The sequence below is a fragment of the Cydia amplana genome, chromosome 6, assembly GCF_948474715.1.
Source record: "Cydia amplana chromosome 6, ilCydAmpl1.1, whole genome shotgun sequence".
Classification (NCBI taxonomy): domain Eukaryota; kingdom Metazoa; phylum Arthropoda; class Insecta; order Lepidoptera; family Tortricidae; genus Cydia; species Cydia amplana.
In genome coordinates, this window is record NC_086074.1 from 14,102,137 (window position 1) to 14,126,740 (window position 24,604).

Sequence of the window (24,604 nt, forward strand, 5' to 3'; positions counted from 1 at the left end):
TGATCGAGGAGCTGAGAAGTACCAGAATAGGCTGTCACATAGGTAATGTTTGCTTAAATAACCTTAGCTATGCAGACGATATGGTGCTTCTCAGCCCCTCGATCCATGGTATCAGTGACCTACTAGCGATTTGTGAGCGATATGCAGCTAATCATGGATTGGTGTATAACGTAAACAAATCTGACCTGCTGGTTTTTAGATGTGGAAGGGGTCCGGACAGGGTCCCACGAGTGTTTTTGAATGGACAACCAGTTCGGATTGCAACATCGGTCAAATATCTTGGTCATATTGTGACGGAGACCTTAAACGATGACGCAGATATAGAAAGAGAGAGAAGAGCTCTGTCCGTTCGTTGTAACATGCTGGCACGTAAATTCGGTCGTTGCTCAGACGAGGTCAAAATCACGTTATTTAAAGCATATTGCCAAAGTACGTAAGTAAGTAGTATACGTGCCAGTTATGGACTAGGTACACGAGGCGGGCGTACAGTAGCATCAGGGTACAATATAATGATGCATATCGTATCCTGATGCATAAGCCTAGATACTGTAGTGCATCAGACATGTTTGCGGCGGCCAGAGTACCCGACTTCTTCGGGATCCTCAGAGCCAGAGTAGCCTCCTTTTGGGAAGCTATTAGAAGCTCCAAAAACGAAATTTTGAGGACGATAAGTGAGAACCCAAATAGTCATGTTTTTAGGCACTGGCTATCTGTTCATCAGAGCGAGAACCGGAAATAATAATATTGAATATTGAATTTTATTTAATACTCATTATTTGAATTTGTGTTAAAGTTAAGCTAGTTAATAGTTAATTTTTAAGAAGTGTATGGGTTTTTTTAATGCCTGCAATAAAACATTTTATTATTATTATTATCTCTTTATTTATCTTTTCTCTTAAGTTAGGGTTTTTATAATATGAATATAAAAGTAAAATATAAAAACACTTACAAAACAATAAAAAAAAAACATATAAACACATTATAAAAAACCTAACCTAGAATGCCGCCGGCAGCGGGGCAGGGCCCAAGCTACCGGTGGTCAGGGCCGCAGAGAGAGGAACCGGCGGACTATCCGCGCCGTGTCCAAGATCACCGCCTTCTGCATCCGGCCCTTGATCCAACCACCTAGCGAGAGTCTCTCAAGATGTTGGTCGAGACTCTTCGCTATTAGACCGTTCGCTGAAACAACTATCGGGACAATGATCGTCGAATCAACATCCCACATGGCGGTTATCTCGTGAGCCAAGTCTAGGTACTTACTGGACTTGTCCTTCTCGGCTTTCACGAGATTCTCATCATGGGGGATGGTGATGTCAACGAGCACGTATTATTATTATTATTATTTGTATCTCCGTTATAAAACTCTCGAGTCTTTCGAGCCCGGTCATTTATAAGGCGTGCGTGGGGATATAGATCCAACACGTAGAGGCCATTTGGAGAGATTTGATGTCATGTAGAACGCCTGCTGGAACCCATTCACGGGTACATCAATAGATACCCATGAACCGGTTTGTAGTGTATACTAGATATAGTTATGTACGTAGTTCATAGGATATATATAAGGACCATTTACTAATGTATTTAGGGCAGTAATAAATCATCATTATAGCTGAACACTTGTTTGTACTCAGCTCCGAATCCTCACCTTACATGGCGATCCTGCCATATACGGTGTCGCGCGTGCGGTCAGTCACCGAGTGATATTGAGAGCTCAATTAGTTACAATGTAAACATGCTCAAGTGGACGATTAATAGAACAATTAAATAATGTAATGCTGTTTCTCACGGTTAAGTGGTTACGCTGTTGCTGATTCAAAGTTTCATCATGGGGGCTACAAAATCAAAAGAAGAGGTTATCATCGCACAAACTGCGGCCGGAGGTGACAATAAGGCTTCTGCGGGCACCGACGAACTTCGATTCCACGCAAGTACCACTAATATTATCCTGGGTATAATGCTCGTCTTATTCGTCATTGGAGGAGGCTACGCCCTGTACAGAAGGTGTAAGAAAACCCACAAGAAATGGATGCGCCAGGAGGTCGCTCTAGCTGAGCTGCAGCGTGCTGCTCGTACGGCTCCTATAAGTGTTTGAGTCAAGTGTTAACGGATAACGTATATCGTGTAGTGTGTGTATCGGATTTTGTTTTATGATACAATTCAACGGACCGAGAAACAACTGTTGCTAAGTGATATAGTGAACAAAGTTTCATATGAAGCAAATTAAGGACAGTAATGAGACGCCAATGTAAGTTAAAACACGTAGGTATATTAAAGTGGTAGTTATAATTTTGTGATGGCAGATGAATTATTGAAATGTTACGAAGAGTTAATCGTAATAAGAAAATATTTAGTTAAAAAAGGGAAATCAAGGTTTGAAGGTAACATAACAAAAAATCAACTGTCAAAAGTTAATGATATTATAGATAGGTGTAATAATTTTATCGCACAATTTTCCCTACTAAAGGACGTAAAATCAGGAGTTATTGAGGAGACCAACAAATTGTATGCTAATATTACTAGTTTGCATAACGAAATATTAGAGTTATGTTCAAAGTCTGAGGTAGAGGAAATTACAAGTAGCGATAGCGAATACAGTGAATTCGACACCATGGAGTTCGATTTAAAGTCAGCGTGTAGTCTTATACCACTTATGGATGGTACTGAGGAAACAACAAAGAGATTAATAGATGCTGTTGATATGTATTCGGGTATGTTAAACGAGACAGGTAAAAAGTCGCTAATTACATTTGTGTTAAAAGGAAGGTTGTCTGAAAGTGCGAAATTACGTATGTCAGCTACTTATACGACCGTAGAGCAACTTATAAGGGATTTACGTAACTCACTTTTACCTAAAAAGTCCTTTACAGCAATCCATTCCCGACTTCAAAATATAAGTCAGGGTTGGCGTAGTATAGATCAGTATGGATCCGAAATAGAGAAACTTTTTTCTGAGTTGACTATAACTCAGGCAGAAGGTAATTCGGCGAGTTATGATGTGCTAAAGCCGCTGAACGAAAAAATGTGCATTAAAAAGTTCACAGATGGTTTGAAGGATCCAAGGCTCAGCACCATCATTGCGGCGCGGAACTTCAGCAGCTTGAAGGATGCGATCCAGGCTGCGCAGGACGAAGATGTATCGAGGCCGACAACGTCCAGCCAATCGGAGGTCATGGGTATGTACCGCTCACAAAACTCTTTTAACAGGTACCACAGAGGCTTTGCTCACAACTCGTACAGAGGTCATCGGCATCGTAATCAAAGGGGTCCGCGACAGTACTCCTATGGTCGATATCCTCAACCCCAACAAGGCAACTCGCGAGGAGGTGGCCGTGGATACAAGTCACGAGGCAGGCCGGCACGAGGGGGTTCGTATTTCGGGTCCCGTGCCCGAGGGGTCACCGCTCGTGGCAGCCTGCACGTGATACGGCACGCCGAGAATGGCTCGACCGGTCAACACCCGAGTGCACCAAATACGGAATCGCTGAATCATTTTTTTCGAGACTGATGTTATTTACACGTGTAGTGATTTAAATAGAGTAACCTTAAATATAGGGAAAACCGCTTACAACTGGCTATTGGATACGGGAGCATCTTTATGCGCGATAAAGTATGAAATCATACAAAATTGGGACATTCCGTTCCATAATAAGAGATTATGTGTCACAGGTATAGGCGGACAAGTAACATCTAACGGATATGTTATGTTAAAATTAAATTACAATGGCTGTGAGTTCGAGCATTCATTTTTTGTTTTTGAGAATTTATCATGTAGCGCGGACGGTATTTTAGGACAAGATTTCTTTGCGAAGCATAAAGCCAATATTGATTTTGAAACAAACACTGTACGATTACTATCGCGACACGGACAGTTAGCTAAGATAGGGTTTAGAAGCTCATCAGAACCGGCAAATAGTTATTTAACTATACCCGCTCGTAGTGAAATCATTCATTACATGGATACTAGTATTACGGAGGATTTTGTAGTAAATAGTCAGGAATTATGCGAGGGAATATATGTTGCAAGTGCTATAGTTAAACCAATTCAGGGTAAAATACCAATTAAAATATTAAATACAAGGGATAGCGACGTAAATTTAAGCCGATTTACAGTTAATAAGAGCAGATTGAGCGATTTCTTTATTTGTGAATTTAGTAAGCCAACTATGAATGCCGAAAGGGTGAAGTTGTTGTTTTCTGCTTTAGATTTGAGTAAATTAAACGAAGAGGAACAGAAATCCATTGAGAATATATGCGCAAAATATCCGGATGTCTTTTTCCTACCGGGTGATAAATTAACCACCACAAAGCTTTATAACCAGACGATAGAATTAAAACCGGGTAGTTCACCAGTTTATGTAAAACCTTACAGATTACCTTACTCGCAAAAGGCTGAAATTGATAGGCAGATTAAAGGAATGTTAGATGATGGAATAATTGAAGAGGCAAGAAGCGCGTGGTCGAGTCCGTTATTGTTAGTTCCCAAAAAATTAGATTCCTCGAAACAGAAGAAATGGCGCGTGGTCATCGACTATAGAAAGTTAAATAATCAGATAAAAGACGATAAATTCCCACTCCCTAATATAACTGAAGTTTTAGACTCCTTATCAGGATCTATCTATTTTTCGCATCTAGACTTGTATCAGGGATTTTATCAAATAAATTTAGATAAATCAAGCCGCCCCCTTACAGCTTTTCAAACTAGTAAAAATCAATATCAAATGACTAGACTCCCCCAAGGCTGTAAAACCTCCCCTAACGCTTTTTCACGGATGATGACCGTGGCCATGTCCGGTCTAAATTATGAACAGTGTCTGGTATATCAGGATGACTTAGTTGTTTTCGGAAGAAGTTTAGCTATACACAATCAAAACTTATTAGACGTTTTCAGCAGATTAAGAAAAGTAAATTTAAAGCTCAATCCTGCCAAATGCCAATTTTTACAAAAAGAAATATTATATCTGGGTCATGTAGTTTCAGAAAAGGGCATTTTACCAGATCCCGAAAAAACTAAAGTTCTATATAATTATCCGACTCCTCAGAACGCCGACGAAGTTAAACGTTTCGTGGCATTTGCTAGTTACTATCGTAAATTCATTGTCAATTTCGCAGATAAAGCATATCCGCTCAATAAGTTGTGCTGTAAAGATGTACCATTTATATGGACCCAAGAGTGTGAACAGTCTTTTCAAATATTAAAGTCTGCTTTAGTTAACCACCAGTACTTCAATATCCAAATTTTTCGGAGGAAAACCAATTTCTTTTACAATGTGATGCGTCAGGAAAAGCTTTAGGATCAGTTTTATGCAACGATGATGGTCGGCCTGTAGCTTACGCTAGTCGAAGTCTTAATAAGGCAGAATTAAATTACCCTACAGTTGAAAAAGAGTTATTAGCGCTAGTGTGGAGCATTCGCTATTTTAGACCCTATCTATACGGCAGAAAGTTTAAAGTGCAAACAGACCACCGACCACTAGTGTATTTGTTTACTATGAAAGACCCTACCAGTAGATTACTAAAGTTCCGATTACAATTAGAGGAGTATAATTTTACGGTTGAGTACTTGAAAGGTTCTAAGAATTCCGTGGCAGACGCTCTGTCTCGCATAAATATTACGTCAGAGGATTTGAAACAAATGAATAAGCAAGTTATAAATGTGATGACACGAGCGCAAAGACGAAAGATCGAGAGTATGCAAGGTACAGACAGTACAAGTTCTTCGGTTGTTAATATACCCACTAATTCGAGGCCTGATCACCCAAGAATTGTGGATATCATTAAAAAACCGGAAAATTTTACTGAGTTATGTGTTATGTCATGTAGTGATTACAAAAAAGCTATGAGAGAGAATTTCGTGAAAGAGACGTCTAAATATTTTAATTACGTGCCCAGCAAATCGTGTGTTTATTTCAATTCAACATCTCAATCGCTACTGTCGCGAGCCGAATTAGCGAGAGATTTGGATGCAATTTGCAAGAAAATAAATGTAAAAGAGTTATGCATAATAAGAAACGAATTAAATAAAGATTTTATTGCGGGCTTAATACAAGAAATAAATAGCTATGACGTTTGGTCCGGACCGCGAATATGTGTGTTAAGTAATGTACAAAGAATAAATAATTTACATGATAGACGCGTAATAATTAATGACTTTCACCTACTTCCCACAAGTGGCCACGCGGGGATTAGGAGAATGTCTAATAACATTAAAAAGCACTATTATTGGCCTAGTATGGAAAAGGACATACGAGATTTTGTGTCAAAATGTACTCAATGCCAAAAACAAAAATATTGTGTACCGACTAAACAACCAATGGAAATAACAACTACTGCTAATAGCGCTTTAGAAAAAGTTTATTTAGACACGTGGGACCTTTACCAAAAGATGAACATGGTTATTGTTACGTGCTGACCATACAGTGCGAACTGTCAAAGTTCGTAGAAGCGTATCCTTTACGATCCAAAGATACAGTTACTGTAGCTCGATCATTCATAGAGAACTTTGTACTACGGTATGGAATTCCATTAGAAATAGCAACCGATCGAGGAACCGAGTTCATCAGTAGCACTATGAAAGAGGTATGTGATTTACTAAAAATTACTCATTTGCCCTCTACAGCGTATCACCATGAATCAATCGGCGCTCTAGAGAATTCGCATAAAACTATGGGAGCTTATTTAAGGATACAATGCGAAAATAAACCGAATTCTTGGAGCGACTGGTTGCCTTACTGGTGCTTTACGTATAACAACACCGTGCACACGGAGACGAAGTACACGCCTCATGAATTAGTTTTCGGTAAGTTATGCATGCTTCCTAGTAACTTAAGAGATGGTAACGTTAATCCCTTATATAATCACGGTAGTTATCCTTTAGAATTAAAGTATAGATTAGAGCTGGCGCAGGCAGATGCTCGTACTAATTTAATAAACAGCAAACTTAAAAGGAAGGAGAAATATGACTCCCATTCAAAGCCTGTTAGCTATAGCAACAATAGTTACTTATGGTTAAGAAATGTATCGGATAATAAGATGCAAAGCATTTATGTAGGACCTTATTTAGTTTTAGAGGATTTAGGATGTAATGTAAAAATACTCAAAAATGGAAAAGAAGACGTGGTGCATAAAAATCGCACCAAACCTTGTATTTTGTAAATATTTTATATTCGTAGTTTTGTTATTGTAGTTTTTTTATTTTCTATAACTTTGAATATTATTAGTGTAAGTAACCTATTAACATTGTACGTAGGTATAGTTACTTAGTAATGTATTATAAACAAAAAAAATATAAATGTTTATTTTTATTTTTTTTAAACATGCGATGGATGGTGTAGTGTATACTAGATATAGTTATGTACGTAGTTCATAGGATATATATAAGGACCATTTACTAATGTATTTAGGGCAGTAATAAATCATCATTCTAGCTGAACACTTGTTTGTACTCAGCTCCGAATCCTCACCTTACAGGTTTCAGCAGGCATTGGAAGTTATTGTAGAGAATATGGACAGAGTACTGGTCTATGTTTTAAGTTTGGGTGGAAAAAAGACTGGGCTATTGCTAAGAGTTCCGGACACCTGCCATAACATTGTGTTATACAGTGTTATACAGTGTTATCGAGGCAGGCGGTGACTCGCCACTCGCTAGATGGGCACCTGATGCGCCATCGTACAGACGGCCAGGCGCAACACCGGCGTGAGCGGCTCAGGGGTGTCGAGAGGTGTGCTGCGCTTTCTCCGAAGTTACTCGCGGCGTTATGCCCTTTAACACTTCCACCCCTGGAGCATATAGCTCTAACGACTCCTCTCTGGACGGCCAATTAAGGCAAGCCAGAGCCGAGAGTCCTGCGGGTCCCCTTGGGGTCCACTCCGACCGACGAAGACACGCCGGAGACGGAGACCCTGACCGACTCTCTGGAGCACTCGGGTCCGTGGGGTCGTTACTCCCCAACAGCTCGCCACAAACTGCCCTGCGGGCTTATTATTATTATTATTCTCTTTATTTATTTATCATCTTAAGTTAGGTTATTTTATAATATGGATATAAAAATAAAATACAAATAAATTAATTAAAAATTAAAAACACGACTGCAGTTTAAAAGCGAACTGAAAAGCTAGAAATAATTTTTAGTTATGTTAGGTACTCAACATAATGAATGTAAAATAGAATATAAGTGTTCAGTCAGGGTCATAAACAGCAATCGGAAAAGTTTAGGCTCATTTAGGATCGTGACTGTACTTGCATATTTTATTTCGATTGCAGTCGGGGACCTGTGAATGGGAAAATTTCAATATATCAAGGTCCCCGACTGCAATCGAAATAAAATATGCAGGTACAGTCACGATCCTAAATGAGCCTAAACTTTTCCGATTGCTGTTTATGACCCTGACTGAACACTTATATTCTATTTTACATTCATTATGTTGAGTACCTAACATAACTAAAAATTATTTCTAGCTTTTCAGTTCGCTTTTAAACTGCAGTCGTGTTTTTAATTTTTAATTAATTTATTTTATTTTATACATTTTAGTGACCATACAAACCAACCACATTTTTTATGATTTAAGATAATTTAGTTGCTTCAAGGAGATTTCATCACGTTGATCTTTGATATGTTAGCATAAAACGTGCTTAAAAACCTAACCAGGTCTGACCCAAAAACCAGACGTATTGAAAAGTGCTATATGGCTTAATATCTCTGCAACTACATAATTATTTCCTATTAGTTGGCTTTCGGCCTTCGCAATTAAGATACTTGGGGAAGCTGCAGAAAGCGTGCACCTGCTCCGGGCTTTCGGCCCTACGCGAAGCTCGGCCTTCGGCCTTCGCAATTAGGATGTTTGGGGATGCTGCAGAAAGCGTGCACCTTTCTGCGCAAAGTTCGGCCTTCGGCGTTCGCAATTAAGATACTTGGGGAAGCTGCAGAAAGCGTGCATCTTTCTTACGCTCCGGGCCTTCAGCCCTACGCGAAGCTCGGCCTTCGGCCTTCGCAATTAAGATGCTTGGGGAAGCTGCAGAAAGCGTGCACCTTTCTGCGCAAAGTTCGGCCTTCGGCCTTCGCAATTAAGATACTTGGGGAAGCTGCAGAAAGCGTGCATCTTTCTTACGCTCCAGGCCTTCAGCCCTACGCGAAGCTCGGCCTTGGGCCTTCGCAATTAAGATACTTGGGGAAGCTGCAGAAAGCGTGCAGCTTTCTTACGCTCCGGGCCTTCGGCCCTACGCGAAGCTCGGCCTTCGGCCTTCGCAATTAAGATATTTGGGGAACCTGCAGAAAGCGTGCACCTTTCTTACGCCCCGGGCCTTCGGCCCTACGCGAAGCTCGGCCTTCGGCTTTCGTAATTAAGAAACTTGAGGAAGCTGCAGAGAGCGTGCACCTTTCTTACGGTCCGGGCCTTCGGCCCTACGCGAAGCTCGGCCTTCGGCCTTCGCAATTAAGATACTTGGGGAACCTGCAGAAAGCGTGCACCTTTCTTACGCTCCGGGCCTTCGGCCCTACGCGAAGCTCGGCCTTCGACCTTCGCAAATAAAAAACTAGGGGAAGCTGCAGAATGCGTGCACCTTTCTTACGCTTCGGGCCTTCTGCCCTACGCGAAGCTCGGCCTTCGGACTTCGCAATTAAGATACTTGGGGAAACCTAAAGAAAGCATGCACTTTTCTTACGCTCCAGGCCTTCGGCCCTACGCAAAGCTCGGCCTTCGGCCTTCGCAATTAAGATACTTGGGGAAGCTGCAGAAAGCGTGCACCTTTCTTACGCTCCGGGCCTTCGGCCCTACGCGAAGCTCGGCCTTCTGCTTTCGTAATTAAGACACTTGAGGAAGCTTCAGAGAGCGTGCACCTTTCTTACGGTCCGGGCCTCCGGCCCTACGCGAAGCTCGGCCTTCGGCCTTCGCAATTAAGATACTTGGGGAAGCTGCAGAAAGCGTGCACCTTTATTACGCTCCGGGCCTTCGGCCCTACGCGAAGCTCGGCCTTCGGCCTTCGCAATTAGGATACTTGGGGAAGTTACAGGAAGCACGCACCTGCCTTACGCTTCGGACCGTCGGCCCTAAGCGGAGTTCGGCCTTCGTAATTAAAATACTCGGGGAAGTTGCAGGAAGAGACCATCTGTCTTAAGTTTTACTTACGTACGTACTACGTACGGACACAGCTATACTACAGAATGAGAGATGAATATCATTATCTCATTCTAACAAATAGCTTTGTCCCTACATACGTAAGTAAAACTTAGAAGTGTATCTCGAGCTTTATATAAAAAATACGTATAAAAATATACGGTTATAATGACACTTTTACACTTTGTTCCGTCAAAGTCGGTGCAGAGTTGTATCTGAAGACGGACTCTACAATCTCAGACTCTCTACAAAGAACTTATTTACACTTTTCTATTCCCTTAGCGCAATTTAGAACATATTGGCTTGGTTTCAAAACAAGTAAAATATGATTAATATAATACCTATTTATAATATTTTTTTTTATGATCAGCGGTCAAACCACTTCCTTTTAATATCCCAACAATAGGATAATATTTGGTTTTATGAGATTAGCTTTTCTTAATATATTTTGTAAATTCTTACTTTCTTAAAATTGAAGTTAAACCCTCATATTGTATATATATTATTGATCGTCTTTCAAAGCGCTTCATTTTGATGCCCTACTCGATGGGTTTGCAAGAAATTTTTTTCTTAAGGTTGCGTAATATGGCGTATTAAGTCCGCCATATTGATTTTGTAATGACGTCACATAGCCTATGTCACCCGGGATGACGTAAGGATTCTAATGATGTATCATACATCTAAATCGGTTAAGGCATTCTGAAGTTATCGTGGAATAAAGAAACTCACATACATATATACATACAAACATGAACGCTGAAAACAATACACTCTTTTTTTGGGCAGTCGTGTAAAAACAATACAAAATACGTATAAACATATTATAAAAAACCTAACCTAGGGTGCCGCCAGCAGCGGGGCAAGGCCCAAGCTGCCGGTGGTCAGGGCTGCAGAGAGAGGAACCGGCGGACTATCCGCGCCGTGTCCAAGATTATTATTATTATTATATAAAATGGAGGGTACAGGCGGAAAAACAATGAATGAAATTAAAAAAAACGTCTATGGTTCCCTTATTTGTCAGAGATGACATTTAAAATAAGGTTGGCAACAATGTATTTCATTCAATATTTTTTAAGTGGTCATTACACGAAGTATCGAAAAAGTGCCAAAAAGATACTGCGTGTAGGTATGCACAAATGCTTTTTTGGGGAATAGACTAAAGACTTGTCTCAAGACACCTTTAAAACCCTACCTTATGTTGTCAACAACATAAGGTAGGGTTTTAAAGGTGTGTGCACGACCCTTTAAATGACAAATAAACGTACGGGAGTGGAAAAAATACATTACATGCTATTACAACTCCTCTTTCGAAATCGGTTGATAACACAATTCACTCATTACTTAGGGATCTGACAACGCAATTTCAAATCTAGCTACGTGAAACCAAGTTTCAATACAAGTCATCGATAAGGCGAACTATCCGGTTGCGTTTTACGATACGGCACGACGTATCCATATCCACTAATACTTCCACAACCTCGTATCTGTCTTCTAAACATTATTGTAATTTAAAACTTAATGTTTGTAAAAATAAGGTATATTTTACTATAACGTGTAGAGATGATATAGGTGTTTGGTTTGGTAAGAAGTCGGCATTGAGCAACGTTTATGGGCTATAAAACTATTTTAATCCGTCCATTAGTATGCCGCGGGCGGTCGGCAATTAGGCTGACTGTCTGGGTTGCCAGCCTGCGAGTGTTTCCTAGTTACGAGTCAAATATGGCTTGACCTGTGGGTGTACTTACCGTGTTGTCATTATATACGCGTGCAATTGACGCTATGTGCACGATAGTACCATAAAAATAATACCATAAAAGTTAAAAAGGTCAGGACTTCAGGAGTGGTAAGCAGAAAAGATGGTGTTGCGGGTGTCCACGGGCGACGGTAACTGCTTACCATCAAGCGATTCGTCTGCTCGTTTTCGTGGTTTCCGTCCTAAGTATATCATTAAACACACACAAATACATAATAATTCTAGAGCAAACAGGCAAACTATCTATCGGTCCCGAGCGAAGCGAGGGAACAATTTATAATAAACTAGCTGTTGCCCGCGACTTCGTACGCGTGGATTTGTATATTGGTGGTTATATATTTCTACATTAGCTTAGAACATTGTGCAGCAAGTGATTGCGGTAGGACGGTTAATCATTTGTTAATTATTAATATTATACAACGCATGAGACTTTGTCTTTCACAACCTACGAAGTTTCAAGCCCCTAACTGAATAAAATTGTCCTCGATATAATCCCTCTAAACCCCCTTAGAAGATTTTCATGTCCTCTATTTAATAAAACCTACTACCTAACTACCTATTTACGAAGTTTGAAGTTCCTAGCTTTAAATAAAATTTGAACCCTATACAAACTTTCAACCCCTTTTTAATCATTTTAGGGGATGATTTTTTAAAAGCTGAAGTTATTTTTCTTGTATTCTAATAATATGCCTTTATTAATCTCTTGTAATAATAGTCTTATAATAATATCGTCCCCATATACAAAGTTTCAAGTCCAACACTCACAAAAATATTTGATCTCCATACAAACTTTCAACCCCTTTTTCACCACCTTGGGGGATGAATTTTCGAAAACGCAGAAATTAGTTTTCTTGTTTTTTAATTTAATACCTTTTTACGAAGCTTCAAGGTCCTAGCTTAAAATAAAATTTGCATCCCAGGACAAAGTTTCATCCCCTTTTTTACCCCCTTAGGGGTTGTATTACCTAAAACGTCGCAATTCCTTTTTTTTTGTCATCGGCTATTATGTCTTTCTAAGAAGTTTCAAAGCATTTGTAATGGGTTCAAACTTTCAACCCCTTTTTAACCCTGTTAGGGGATGAATTTTCAAAAACGCTGAAATTACTTTTCCCGTCTTATAATAATATCCTCATATACAAAGTTTCAAGTCCAACACTCACAAAAATATTTGATCTCCATACAAACTTTCAACCCCTTTTTCACCACCTTGGGGGATGAATTTTCGAAAACGCAGAAATTAGTTTTCTTGTTTTTTAATATAGTACATTTTTATAAAGTTTCAAATTCCTAGCTTAAAATAAAACTTGCACCCTATACAACCTTTCATCCCCTTTTTAACCCCCTTAGGGGTTGAATTTCTCAAAATCGCTTCTTAGCTCTTATACATTTTATAAATGCAACCTAGTGTCCAAATTTCAACTTTCTAGCGTTTGTAGTTTCGGCTCTGCGTTGATGAGCCAGTCAGTCAGTCAGTCAGTCAATCAGTCAGGACACGTGCATTTATATATATAGATAGATTGTGTTGGTATATACTTTTGCTGTACATACCATCTACTAGGTATTAGTTCCTCTTAATTTAATTTCTACTCTTTATTGTCGGATTGGAGTAAGCTACTCGTAAGCTAATTTTAACGACGCAAAAATACAGGCGGCATCGATCATGAAAAATGTAGGTAGGTAAGGTGTATTCAGGTATTTCCGAATTAACGAATAAGGCGGATAATTGCGAAAGCTGACTCTTACTACAACGGAATATGAGTGATTTCACAATGATTTTCGGGATTACCCGATTTCCGGAATTATCCGAATAATCCTTACCTAGTAAAAGTTTGGAGTATTTTTGATATTTCGCTGTTATTTGTAAAATTTCTACCGCTGTGCATGGTAAAAGTTGCATGTCCTATTCGTGTTTAATGTTTTCAACTTATTTAATGAAAGATACCTACTGGAATTGGTTGGAACACTTGGAACATAATGTACATGTTATAAGTAAGTATTTATGTTCTTTTCTTTAAGGCCAGTATAGAGTATAGAGCCATTTATTTTAGAACAGACCGAAACGTAAAAAAGCATCTCTATCTATGACTTTATGTTACAATGTTAATTGCTAGTGGCAATGTTAACGCATTTATTAAATTAAATAACACAATTTTAAACGTATTTAAAAACAGTTGTACGGTAGAAAGAAGAGAAATCTAATCTTCAAGGATGGGTATTCCACAGCCGTCTTCAGATCCAAATCTTTCTAACCTTCTTCTCGTTCCTCTAATTCTTAGTGGTTTAAAATTGCTGTTGAAAACTGATTGACTGAACTGAACGCAAAAAGAATTTGCGCATACACGCTGTATCTTTTTGGCGATTTTACGATACTTCGTGTAATGACCACTTAAAAAATATTGAATGAAATACAGTGTTGCCAACCTTATTTTAAATGTCATCTCTGACAAATAAGTGAACCATAGACACGTTTTTTTTTTATTTCATTAATTCATTCATTCTTTTCCCGCCCGTACCCTCCATTTATGTTACTTCTGAATTAAAAATATTTGTTAAATTTACAATTTTATTTCAAATGTGCTTGGTCGTAGAAAAAGTATTGTATGCAACGTTGTTTAACCGAGTCAAAAAATACTCGTGGCGTCTTTATTAACAATTTTCGGCTTCGCCTCAAATTGTTACTCACGCCACTCGCCTTTTTTGACCTCTCTTAAACATCGGTTGCATAAAATACTATTACAGGAGTGTAGTTCACGTTTCATTACTGGTCCCACGTCTAGTAAATATTTCTGAATATTTTATCCCAACGCAATAAAGATAAGGAATTATGTTTTTTTTTCATTTAACAGTGTTACTAGTACCTATATAGATTCTATAGATTATTATTTTTTAAATAAAAAAATATCACTATCATAAAAGATACTGCGTGTATGCACAAATGCTTTTTTAGGGAATAGACTAAAGATTTAACTATAAGATAGGGTTTTAAAGATGTGTGCACGACCCTTTAGGTAAATGAGAAATAAAAATACGGGAGTAGAAAAAATACCTAACACTTGCATGTCTGTGCTATAAAAAATTCTGCAAAGTGATCGTGGTCTGACTTTTCAAATTTAAAATTTCCTTTGTTTTTAATTGAGCTTGTTCCGATACACTACCAACCAACACTGGCAACACCACACGCACACGGAGTTGCCCGTCCAAAAAACTCGCTCCAACCTGTTTCGTGCTTCGCGGAATCGAGAAAAAAAAACAAATTGCCATTTGGACGCGGCCCGAGACGCGGGGGAATGTCGTCAAGGCTCTCAACTTTCAATTACATTTTAATTTTAATTATAAATAAGCAACTTTTTTATTAGGTAGGTAAGTAATAGGACGTACTTGGTAATTATTACTGAAGGTAAGCTGAGGAAATACATAATTGCAATGTAAATTAGGTTTAGTGCGTGAGAGACAAGCCATTGAGTTACTAATATAATGTTATTAATTATTAAAGATAATTTATGGCGTAATATCGTTATTATGTAAGTAAGTCGTAATGTTTTATTAATTAAATTTACGACGAGGTATTACTGTGATGCTCGATTGTCCAACGATAATAGGTATTAAATTAAGTACACGTATTAAATTAAGATAATAACTCAGGTAGGTGTGGGCCGTGTGGGTACCTAGACCTAGGTTCCAGGGGCTGGGCTGGGCATCTATTAGAATTGAGCATAATAGGATTAATGACTTTATTAATGGTATCCGTCGATCAGTACGGCTACCACCAGTTTGATACTGACACATTCGCTAGCGTGTGCCAGGCGCGGATCCAGCCCTCGAAAAAGGTTGTGGTCACAGCAACCCAAAAATCTTCAAGTACGAGTCCAGAGTATTAGGTGTCGAACTCGCTCATGAACAATCATGACTCTTGAACGACCATCCCGATCTCAGTAGACTGTGATGACGTCACAAGTCTATTAGGGGGGTACCTAATGATTCTCCGAGCAATTTTTCGCAGATTATCGATTCACAGACTACGTTTCGCCGAACATCTAACTTTTAGACGACATTTTCTAGTTTTGGTTCACATACCGTTTAATTCGGTTTTGTGTTAATTAGCAGAACCATTATTGTAAGAATTTCATTTGGCAGAGTAATCTTCTCGTTTAAGGAACTTAGTCGTGAACACGCCGTGTGCGTATTTTATTTTCTATGCATCTCACTCGTATTACCTACTCGCATATTTAGTGCGAGCGCGAGCGGGATGTATAGAAACTTAGAAAGTACCTAAGTCATGCAGACGTTCACGAATAGGCACCTATGTCACTGTAGGCTACTTTGTTTCTTTTGAGGATCAAATACTATCTAATACAAAAGTAGGAAATTGCAGTCAAAGTGTCAGAGTCTAAATTGCATATAAAAGTGATTTGACTTTACATATGAAAGTTTAATAATATCTTGGACTATGAGTAAAGTATGAAGATGAGCATTTTGGGATTAAATTAAATTGGTCAAAATGTAGGTGTTTTTCTAAAGGAGCCGGTCCGATTTAGCCGATGAGTTGGTTGACGAGTTTTTTGGTGCTTGAAGTCGACAGCGTAAAACTCATGTTAATACAATTTTCTTCTTTTAATTTTGCGATTCCTACGGATCTAAACTTATGCCAGGTAGTTTTCTCAAGCCAATGATTAAAAAAAGAAAAATAGGTAGGAGGTATAAATTTCTCGCAAAAAATGTCGCCGCGTTCTGTGAATTGGGCCAAAGCGGCGAAGTGCATTTGCAAGGCCCCGATTAAGCGTCGTCTGTTGGTAAAACACTTTATTTCAAACCCGCCATCTTTGGCTGAATGGCCGTTCAGTACATTTATTTCATGTCACGGACGTGCAGTTTTTATCTTTTATCTAGATGAGATGTCTGCTTTTTTGGCCTGAGTCCCGATAATTTCTGTAGCCGTATTCCATAGGTATACTTGTATTATAAAGGTGACGTTCGGATATCAACTGCAGCTACATACTGTTGCGGCGTCGTTGTTGTCGCCGCTATATCTGTCAATTTCTTTGATAAAATGAGTGACGTTCGCCAAAATCCACCTTAAATGCGAAAAAATTCTAACTTTTTTTCACGGGCTTCACGGCTAAGGCTGCACAGATATACTTAAATGAATTTATGCATGCAGACAGAAAGCTAGTCTTAGATATAATTTAGTACAATGAGCTGTGAAATTGCATGGAGAAATTATTTATGAATGAATTCATTGATAAAATCGCCTCGCTGATGGTACATATATTAGTCTCCTTGATTTGTTGATTTGAAATCAAGAAGGGGCTGGCTCTGTGGACACAGCAGTCGACACTTACGGAAAGATAGGCAAAGCAAGTTTAAAAGAATACACAATCCAAATATATTTTGACTCACGATAAAACATAATTTAGGTACCAGGCGTTCACTCCGCGATTTCGTCGCGTCGCTACAGTAGGTAGATGCGGCCTAGCCCTATGGCTAGACACCAAAATTAGTTGGTAGTTTCCGGCGCGTACCGCCACTGAACGGACGCCAGCTCGCGCTTGCGCCACCTAGTTGTCATATATCTGTCGTAATAAACGCGTTTTGCTAGAGAGTGAATCTTCTGTACCTAGTACTATTATTTAGTCTGTGGTAATACATACCAACTAATGAGAGGGTGCTATGAAAACAACAATAATTTTCCCGTAGTCTAGAAAAAGTAATATAGTGTTTGTTTTATTTCCACAATCCTCAAATCCAACCCCAAACACGTTATCTCTGGATATTATAGATATTGGACGACACGCGTTGCATGTTTGGCAATATACGGTGAGGGGTGGCTCCCTCCGCTCCGGCGAGGCTGGATAATCGTGGCTTTCCACCCTAGGGCTTTTCTTTACGCCCGCTAGCTACACTCGGAGCACTTCGATGAATATACATTTTAAAATTAGTGAGATTGCTTGTTAGAAATAAAATATATTTTGAAGAAAATTAAACAGTAGGTAATATTTAGGTAATACCAAGTAAATAGTTTTGTTTTCTACGGAATGATTTCTATATTGTGATGACAATGGGGCAAAAGGAACAAAAAAGAATATAAAACAATGCCATTTACAAAGTTGATTTCTTTAAGGTGCCGTAGTTTCAGTTTAGAGAGCGGAGTTTTTAAAAAATCGTACCGGTTTTTTAGATCACAATACGGTTGACAAAAATGTAATAGCAATATTGAGGATTTTCTCTAGAGGCTTCAGCGATTCAAATCCTGATTTGTTGACTTTCGCTCGAAATAAAAAAATAACGAACATAAATCTAAAATACTCCTTAATAATTTACAAAAATGTGTGCACAAAAGCCAGAATACGAAATTGCTTCTAAAATACGAAATTCTATTTTAGATAGAACCCATTGCATGATTACTTTCTTTTTGTTAAAACTTACAAAAAATCTAATTCAAAAACCTTAAGGCCCGTAGGTTCGTGTTCTTGTTTCGAATGAATGACAGTCCTAATGGCGAAAATCCTATACCTACTATATAGGTAGGTAGTTATCTAACGAGGAGTTGTTTATCAACGGGTTTACCCTTGCTCGATTTAAATCCGATAGCAACTAAATTTATAATGAGTTTTAGTGAGAGGGCGCAACGAGTAACAACACCCAAAAGGGGATAAGTTCGCTTTGAATTGAGGACTTTAGTGATAGTCTTACGATTTAATTGTTAATCTGTTACTAAGTGCGATTTCAGCTTCAGTCGGAGGTATTTTAAACAATTTGGAGCTACATAAGGTACAAGTGTACACACACATAAGAGTTACCTATAGTACCTACGGCTGTCTTTCTACTGAGTCGGAGATGAGAGACGTGCGGGAATCAACCAATAGGATTGGTTGTAATTTGTAATCCATCGGAGTGGAGAACAGATATGGATTACAATCAGTTCAGTGGAAATAGGCAGCCTAACAACAACTAAAAATATACAGCTCTATCTGAAAATGCAGGACTGTCAGAACTTTTGAGGCAGATCACTGGTAGATACTCCAATTTAAAGGTAATAAAAGGCGATTTGTGTAAGTGTTTGTTTATTTGTGCACACATATGAACGTCCCATTTATCTCCAGTCATTGACATATGTATGTATATCTAAAGACGGGCCTTACGGGCACTAGGAATGGTGCCAGTACAGCGGTGTCACGCACACGAATTCGAGCCAATTCATCAACCAATCGCGTTGTGGCGTTAGACTGGACGATTGGCTCGAATTCGTGAGTGACACCGCTGAACTAACACCATTCTTAGTGCGCGTTAGGCCCGTACTTAAGATATACGTCAATGTCTCCAGCCTTGTAAAAAATCTTTCTTTCTCTTTGCCTAACCACGTCACGTTTCATTTGGGGTCGACTCTTAATTTCCACCATACTCTTCGCCATAATATTCTATATTTAAAGTCACATTCCAGCCACTTAACACTTGAGCTCCTCACGAGGCCCGATTGCGTTCCGTTTTGCGTAACCAGCCTTTGTGTGGTGATTCAGCGTTGCCCAACGCACACAATCGCCTTTGTTGCTCCACTGTGCGCCATTGTTCGTGCTTGGCTACAATGACTATATTATTTATTTATTGCTTGGATTTTTATTATTAGTTTAATGGGGGAAGATACTTATTGAACAGTGAAGTCGAAAAGACGGAAAGCGGTGCCTGTCCAACAGTCGAAACAGCACAAGGTTGCGGTTGTGGGCGCAACCGCGAGATTAAACGCTTAAAACATTAAGATATTTCTAGCTTTTTCGCCCAAATATTTCTACTGCAGTCTATATGCCATCCATAGTCACAGTGTTACAGGTTTACGAGTTATGTTTCGTGATTTTTAAAGTCTTTTCGGCAAAAGTGTCTACTTTAGCACCTATTTTAGTTATAATCACACTGCCACGCAAAGCTATAATGTTACTCCGAATTTAATGCCAATGGTTTCACTTAAAGATTATGCCGAATATTGTGTGAGTAGCTAAATCGTGTGAAAAAGGGACAGTGAAAAAAAAAGAACTAAATGTAATAAAATAAAAAAAAAACTTGTTTTGAAGAAAAACCAAATGACAATAACAAACTTTTTGAAGATTGATATTTGTTAGACACCAAAATACATATACCTATTTTAAAACGTTAAAATATGAACCTCAGTTAATTGCACGGCAACAGCCGCGCCCGCGCAGCCCAAGGATGAAACGTAGATAACGAAACAAAACAACTTTTTGCGCTCGCACATTCCGTTTTTAAATGCAGCAACTTTTATCTCTGCTTTAATTTATTCTGCTTATATTTTATCGTGATTATTACTAAATATATTAAAACGGTTCATTCACTGTGTTTAAGGTGAATATTGTTGGACATATTTCGATTTCGCTCTACATATATGTAATGGGGGCTTCAACGGGAGTCACATGAGTTGGCGGACCGACACAAACTGACTGTATTATTATATTTATTTATTTCATTTATGTACCTACTCGTAAAGTCCTGTTTGGTTTGCCAGCCTCGAATGCAACCCCAATCTCGCTATTTTCGAAATTCACACTTATCTTTCCCAAAAAATATCACTGTATTCCGCACAGATAAATAACAAATCTTTGCAATCTGTGTCGTCTTTGCTCCTTATAAATTAAATTAATTAAACTTAAATTAGCGTTTTATTAACCGAAGTCGTTAATTTAGATCCGATCCAATTCATCCAATGAATTGGGGTAGCTTGTGACTTGCGGGATAGTATTTCTAGTAGAGTCGCTTAGGTATCTACTTACTACCAAAATACCACAAATCATAAATCATAAATTATTTATTCGCGTGAACAGGGTCAGATTACAGTTGTTATATATACATAAAGTTTCTCCTGATTCAACCGTCCACAAACAGCATGCAAATATTTGTTGTATTTCTTAAGCTACCTGTATTTATTACATTATGTACTACATTATATTACGAGTTATTCAAATAATCGTAAAGTGAATAAAACATTTTATTATTATTTAGCCATTCATGTAGGGTTTTCTTAAATTTATTAATTGGAGTGGAAGCTCACTAATTGGCGGAAGTATGAAATCTGCAATTAGTGTAGTAACAGTTCCTACACTATTATACACCGTCATATCAACCGTGCGCTCGTCGCCGTGCGTAATATCAGTAGTGCTAACGACTCAATTATTTCGCGCTGCGACGCGTCAGATGCAGGGTTGACAACGTGATATTATTCATTGTTTAATATCACGTTTACAGCTTACGCCAACACACTTAGCGATAAGGCGATATTATACCTACTATTTATATACATATTTACGTATGTATAAGTACGTATGAGACCATTCGTGTGTAATCGTATGTATGTATACTTTTATTCCTGTTTTATTCGTATTGGTATGTATCTATGTATGTATATTCAAAATAAGGGGGCATGTATTAAATATGTAGGTACTCATGTTAACGGTGCCAAATAACACACATCGGCCTTTTACGGCCACTAAATAGGTAGCTAAACTCTAAACTAAAGCACTGTTCAAATGTTGCTGGGAAGAAATGTCACCAGTATTTTATTCTATACAATATTGAATGAAATTATAAAAGAGATGCTGTGGCAGCCCTAGTGGTGTGGGTACGGCACTAATTAATTACTACCGTGCTATCAGGCGTCATGTTAACGGTGCCAAATAACACACATCGGCCTTTTACGGCTACTAGAAGTACTAAAACACGCTTAGTTCACTGTTCAAATGATACTCGGAAGAAAATAATGTCATCCTGAATTTTTTATAATTCTGAGTCATGGTATTAAGTGTATTAACTATACTTGGTCAACCAGATCTTGACAGTAGAAAAAGGCGGCAAATTTGAAAAATGTAGGCGCGAAGGGATATCGTCCCATAGGAAATTTGAATTTCGCGCCTTTTTTTACTGACAAGATTTGGTTGACCAGCATTATTAACTAACTGTACCTACGCTTTTTACTCACATGACTACTGTGTTGTTTGTCAACTGTTTTAAAAAAAAGCTGTGCATATATAGCATACGAGGGGCGTTCAAAATATTCTCGGTATTGATATCTTACGACCTCTTCTAAAATTTCTTTCGTTACTGGCCGCTAAGGTTTATTCATTGACATTAAAAAAAAGTATAATTCGAACCGAGATAGTCTTTTGTTTTTCTGCAATTGCTGAACAAACATGAACATCCTGTGCGAATTGACAATGTTAACTAAATTAGAACATCGATGCGTGATAAAATTCTTGACAAAACAGGGTAAAAATCAAAAAACCATAAAAGAGGAAATGGATTGTGTTTACCGTGAGTCTGCTCCTTCTTTATCTACCATTCAAAAGTGGTCAAGCGAGTTTAAACGCGGAAGGGAGAGTATTGAAGATGACCCTAGACCTGGCCGGCCTGTAGTAGCTACTTCACAAGAAAATATTGATAAAGTGGAAAAACTTATATTGGAAGATGGTCGAGTGAAGGTAAAATCTATAGCACAAGTAACCAATCTCTCTATTGGTACCGTACATGATATTATACATGACCATCTTAATATGTCAAAAGTAAGTGCAAGATGGGTTCCGCGAATGCTGACTCGGCTTCAAAAAGACATGCGTGTAGCTTGTTGTTCCGATTTTATTGACCTGTGCGGTGAAAATCCTGATGAGGTGCTGCAAAGAATAGTTACTGGAGATGAAACCTGGGTTCATCATTATGACCCAGAGAGTAAACAAGAGTCCATGCAGTGGCACATTAAGGGTTCAGCTCATCCCAAGAAGTTCAAGGTCATCCCTTCAGCTGGCAAGGTCATGGCCACGATATTTTGGGATTGTGAAGGAGTATTACTAATCGATTATAAAGAAAAAGGTGTAAATATCACAGGACAGTACTACGCTAACATTCTACGTCAATTAAAGGATGTAATTAAAGAAAAGAGGCGAGGAAAGTTAACCAAAGGTATTCTGCTTCTGCATGACAACGCCCCCGTCCATACTGCTCATATTGCCAAGGCAGCTATTGTTGAATGTGGGTTTAAAACTGTTACTCACCCACCGTATAGTCCGGACTTAGCCCCCAGCGACTTCTTTTTGCTCCCCAATCTTAAAAAGGATCTGCGTGGAAATAAATTTTCTGACGATAAAGCATTGAAGGCGGCAGTGGAGGAGCATTTTTACACGAAAGATAAAAAATATTTTTACGAGGGATTAAAAAAATAATTGATCGATCTTTTAAGTGTATGAACATAGGGGGGGAGTATATTGAAAAATAAAAATATCAAACTTTTCGTACTTGTTTGTTTTCATTCTCATACCGAGAATATTTTGAACACCCCTCGTATGTGTGGTGGTCAACAATCATGTGTGGGTTCAAAGTTCAAACCTCGATTGTGCTGTATAGGACTGTGTATAGGTACTTACGTAGACGTAGAGTAGGTAGTTCGGGAAATAGTGTCATCATAAGGTACAAATTTTGGTATCGGATGAATTCACTTGGCACAGATGTAATATACGTAAAACTAAGCTAATTTACCCCGGTAGCCATCCGCCACCCCCTGGCAGGTAGGCAGGGGGGGGGGGGGGCAATCCAAGTTATACGCCGGCGCCGCCGCACTTCAGAAAAAAAACTCGGCTTCTATTTACCTAATACCTCGAGTGTGGTATCATAAAATCGTCCTCGAAAAAAAAACTCAAAAAGATAACAATAAATTCGGTCAGGATCCTTAACATACACGGACAACCTGAGCTTTGTTGAAGGGACCTGGGGCCCGTTTCTCAAAAGCTTGTAACTTGTAATACAAGCGGATGTCACTTTTTGACAGCTTTTGTTAGAAAGGGATTTCCACTTGTATTACAAGTTACTTACAAGCTTTTGAGAGACGGGCCTCTGCGCTTTCAATAAAAAAACTTCACATCACATCAATTCAATTTTAATATCATTTTCATTGAATATCATCTCTCGGGCCTCAATCACAATCACAAACCTCAAATCACATCCCAGGAAGGCCAGGAATACATACCGTTTCTGCCAAAATGTTCGTTTTGGAAAACACACTTAAGTAGATATTTATTTATTGCCACCACTTCCCCAAAGAATTTGACTCGTCAAATTGAGTACCTACCTACTCTAAAATAATCTAGAGGGTCTATTAATAGTAACATTAGAAGATTAATTTCCACTATTCATATTCCGGCTTCATCAGATCAGCTCGATGGTCCCAAATTATTGTATAGGTAGTCATCTACATATTATTATACCTATGTAGTACCTACTTGCAAATTTCAATTCATTAGGTGTCAACTGTCAACATGTTAGTTACAAGTGAATTGGGTATTGTTAAAAAAAAAATAATACCTACAAACAATGTTTATTCAATAAAAGTCAAAATACAAATACAAAAAACAATAACTACAAATAAATACAGCACAATACATTAATAAAAAAAAATACAAGATAACAAGATTGTTAAAATGACATTTATTGTCCGTCATTTACTTACAATTAGCCCGTAGAGTACTTAGTTACAATATCTAGTAGCATTGAAATTCAATGTATCCAATATTGTAGACAATAGCAGACCATCGACTACCGGTGTTCTAGCTACTGTGATACCCGAAAAACGAGTTCTTTAATAAAGATCTTATGCACTTGAAATAAGGATTCTTTCAACTTGGAAGGATAACAGTACCTTGAGGTTACACAATGAGTGAGCATATTTTGAAGGCGCCACGCTGCAGGCTTTTGTTTTTT

General features: G+C 38.5%; 1 protein-coding gene across 1 annotated transcript; it reads left to right on the top strand.

Moving 5' to 3' along the window:
* The first annotated feature begins 2,407 nt into the window (after positions 1-2,407).
* Positions 2,408-3,505, top strand: LOC134649153 (uncharacterized). Its single transcript, XM_063503865.1, has one exon. The coding sequence runs from the start codon at positions 2,609-2,611 to the stop codon at positions 3,503-3,505; it is 897 nt and encodes a 298-aa protein (XP_063359935.1). The 5' UTR covers positions 2,408-2,608.
* The last annotated feature ends 21,099 nt before the right edge of the window (positions 3,506-24,604 follow it).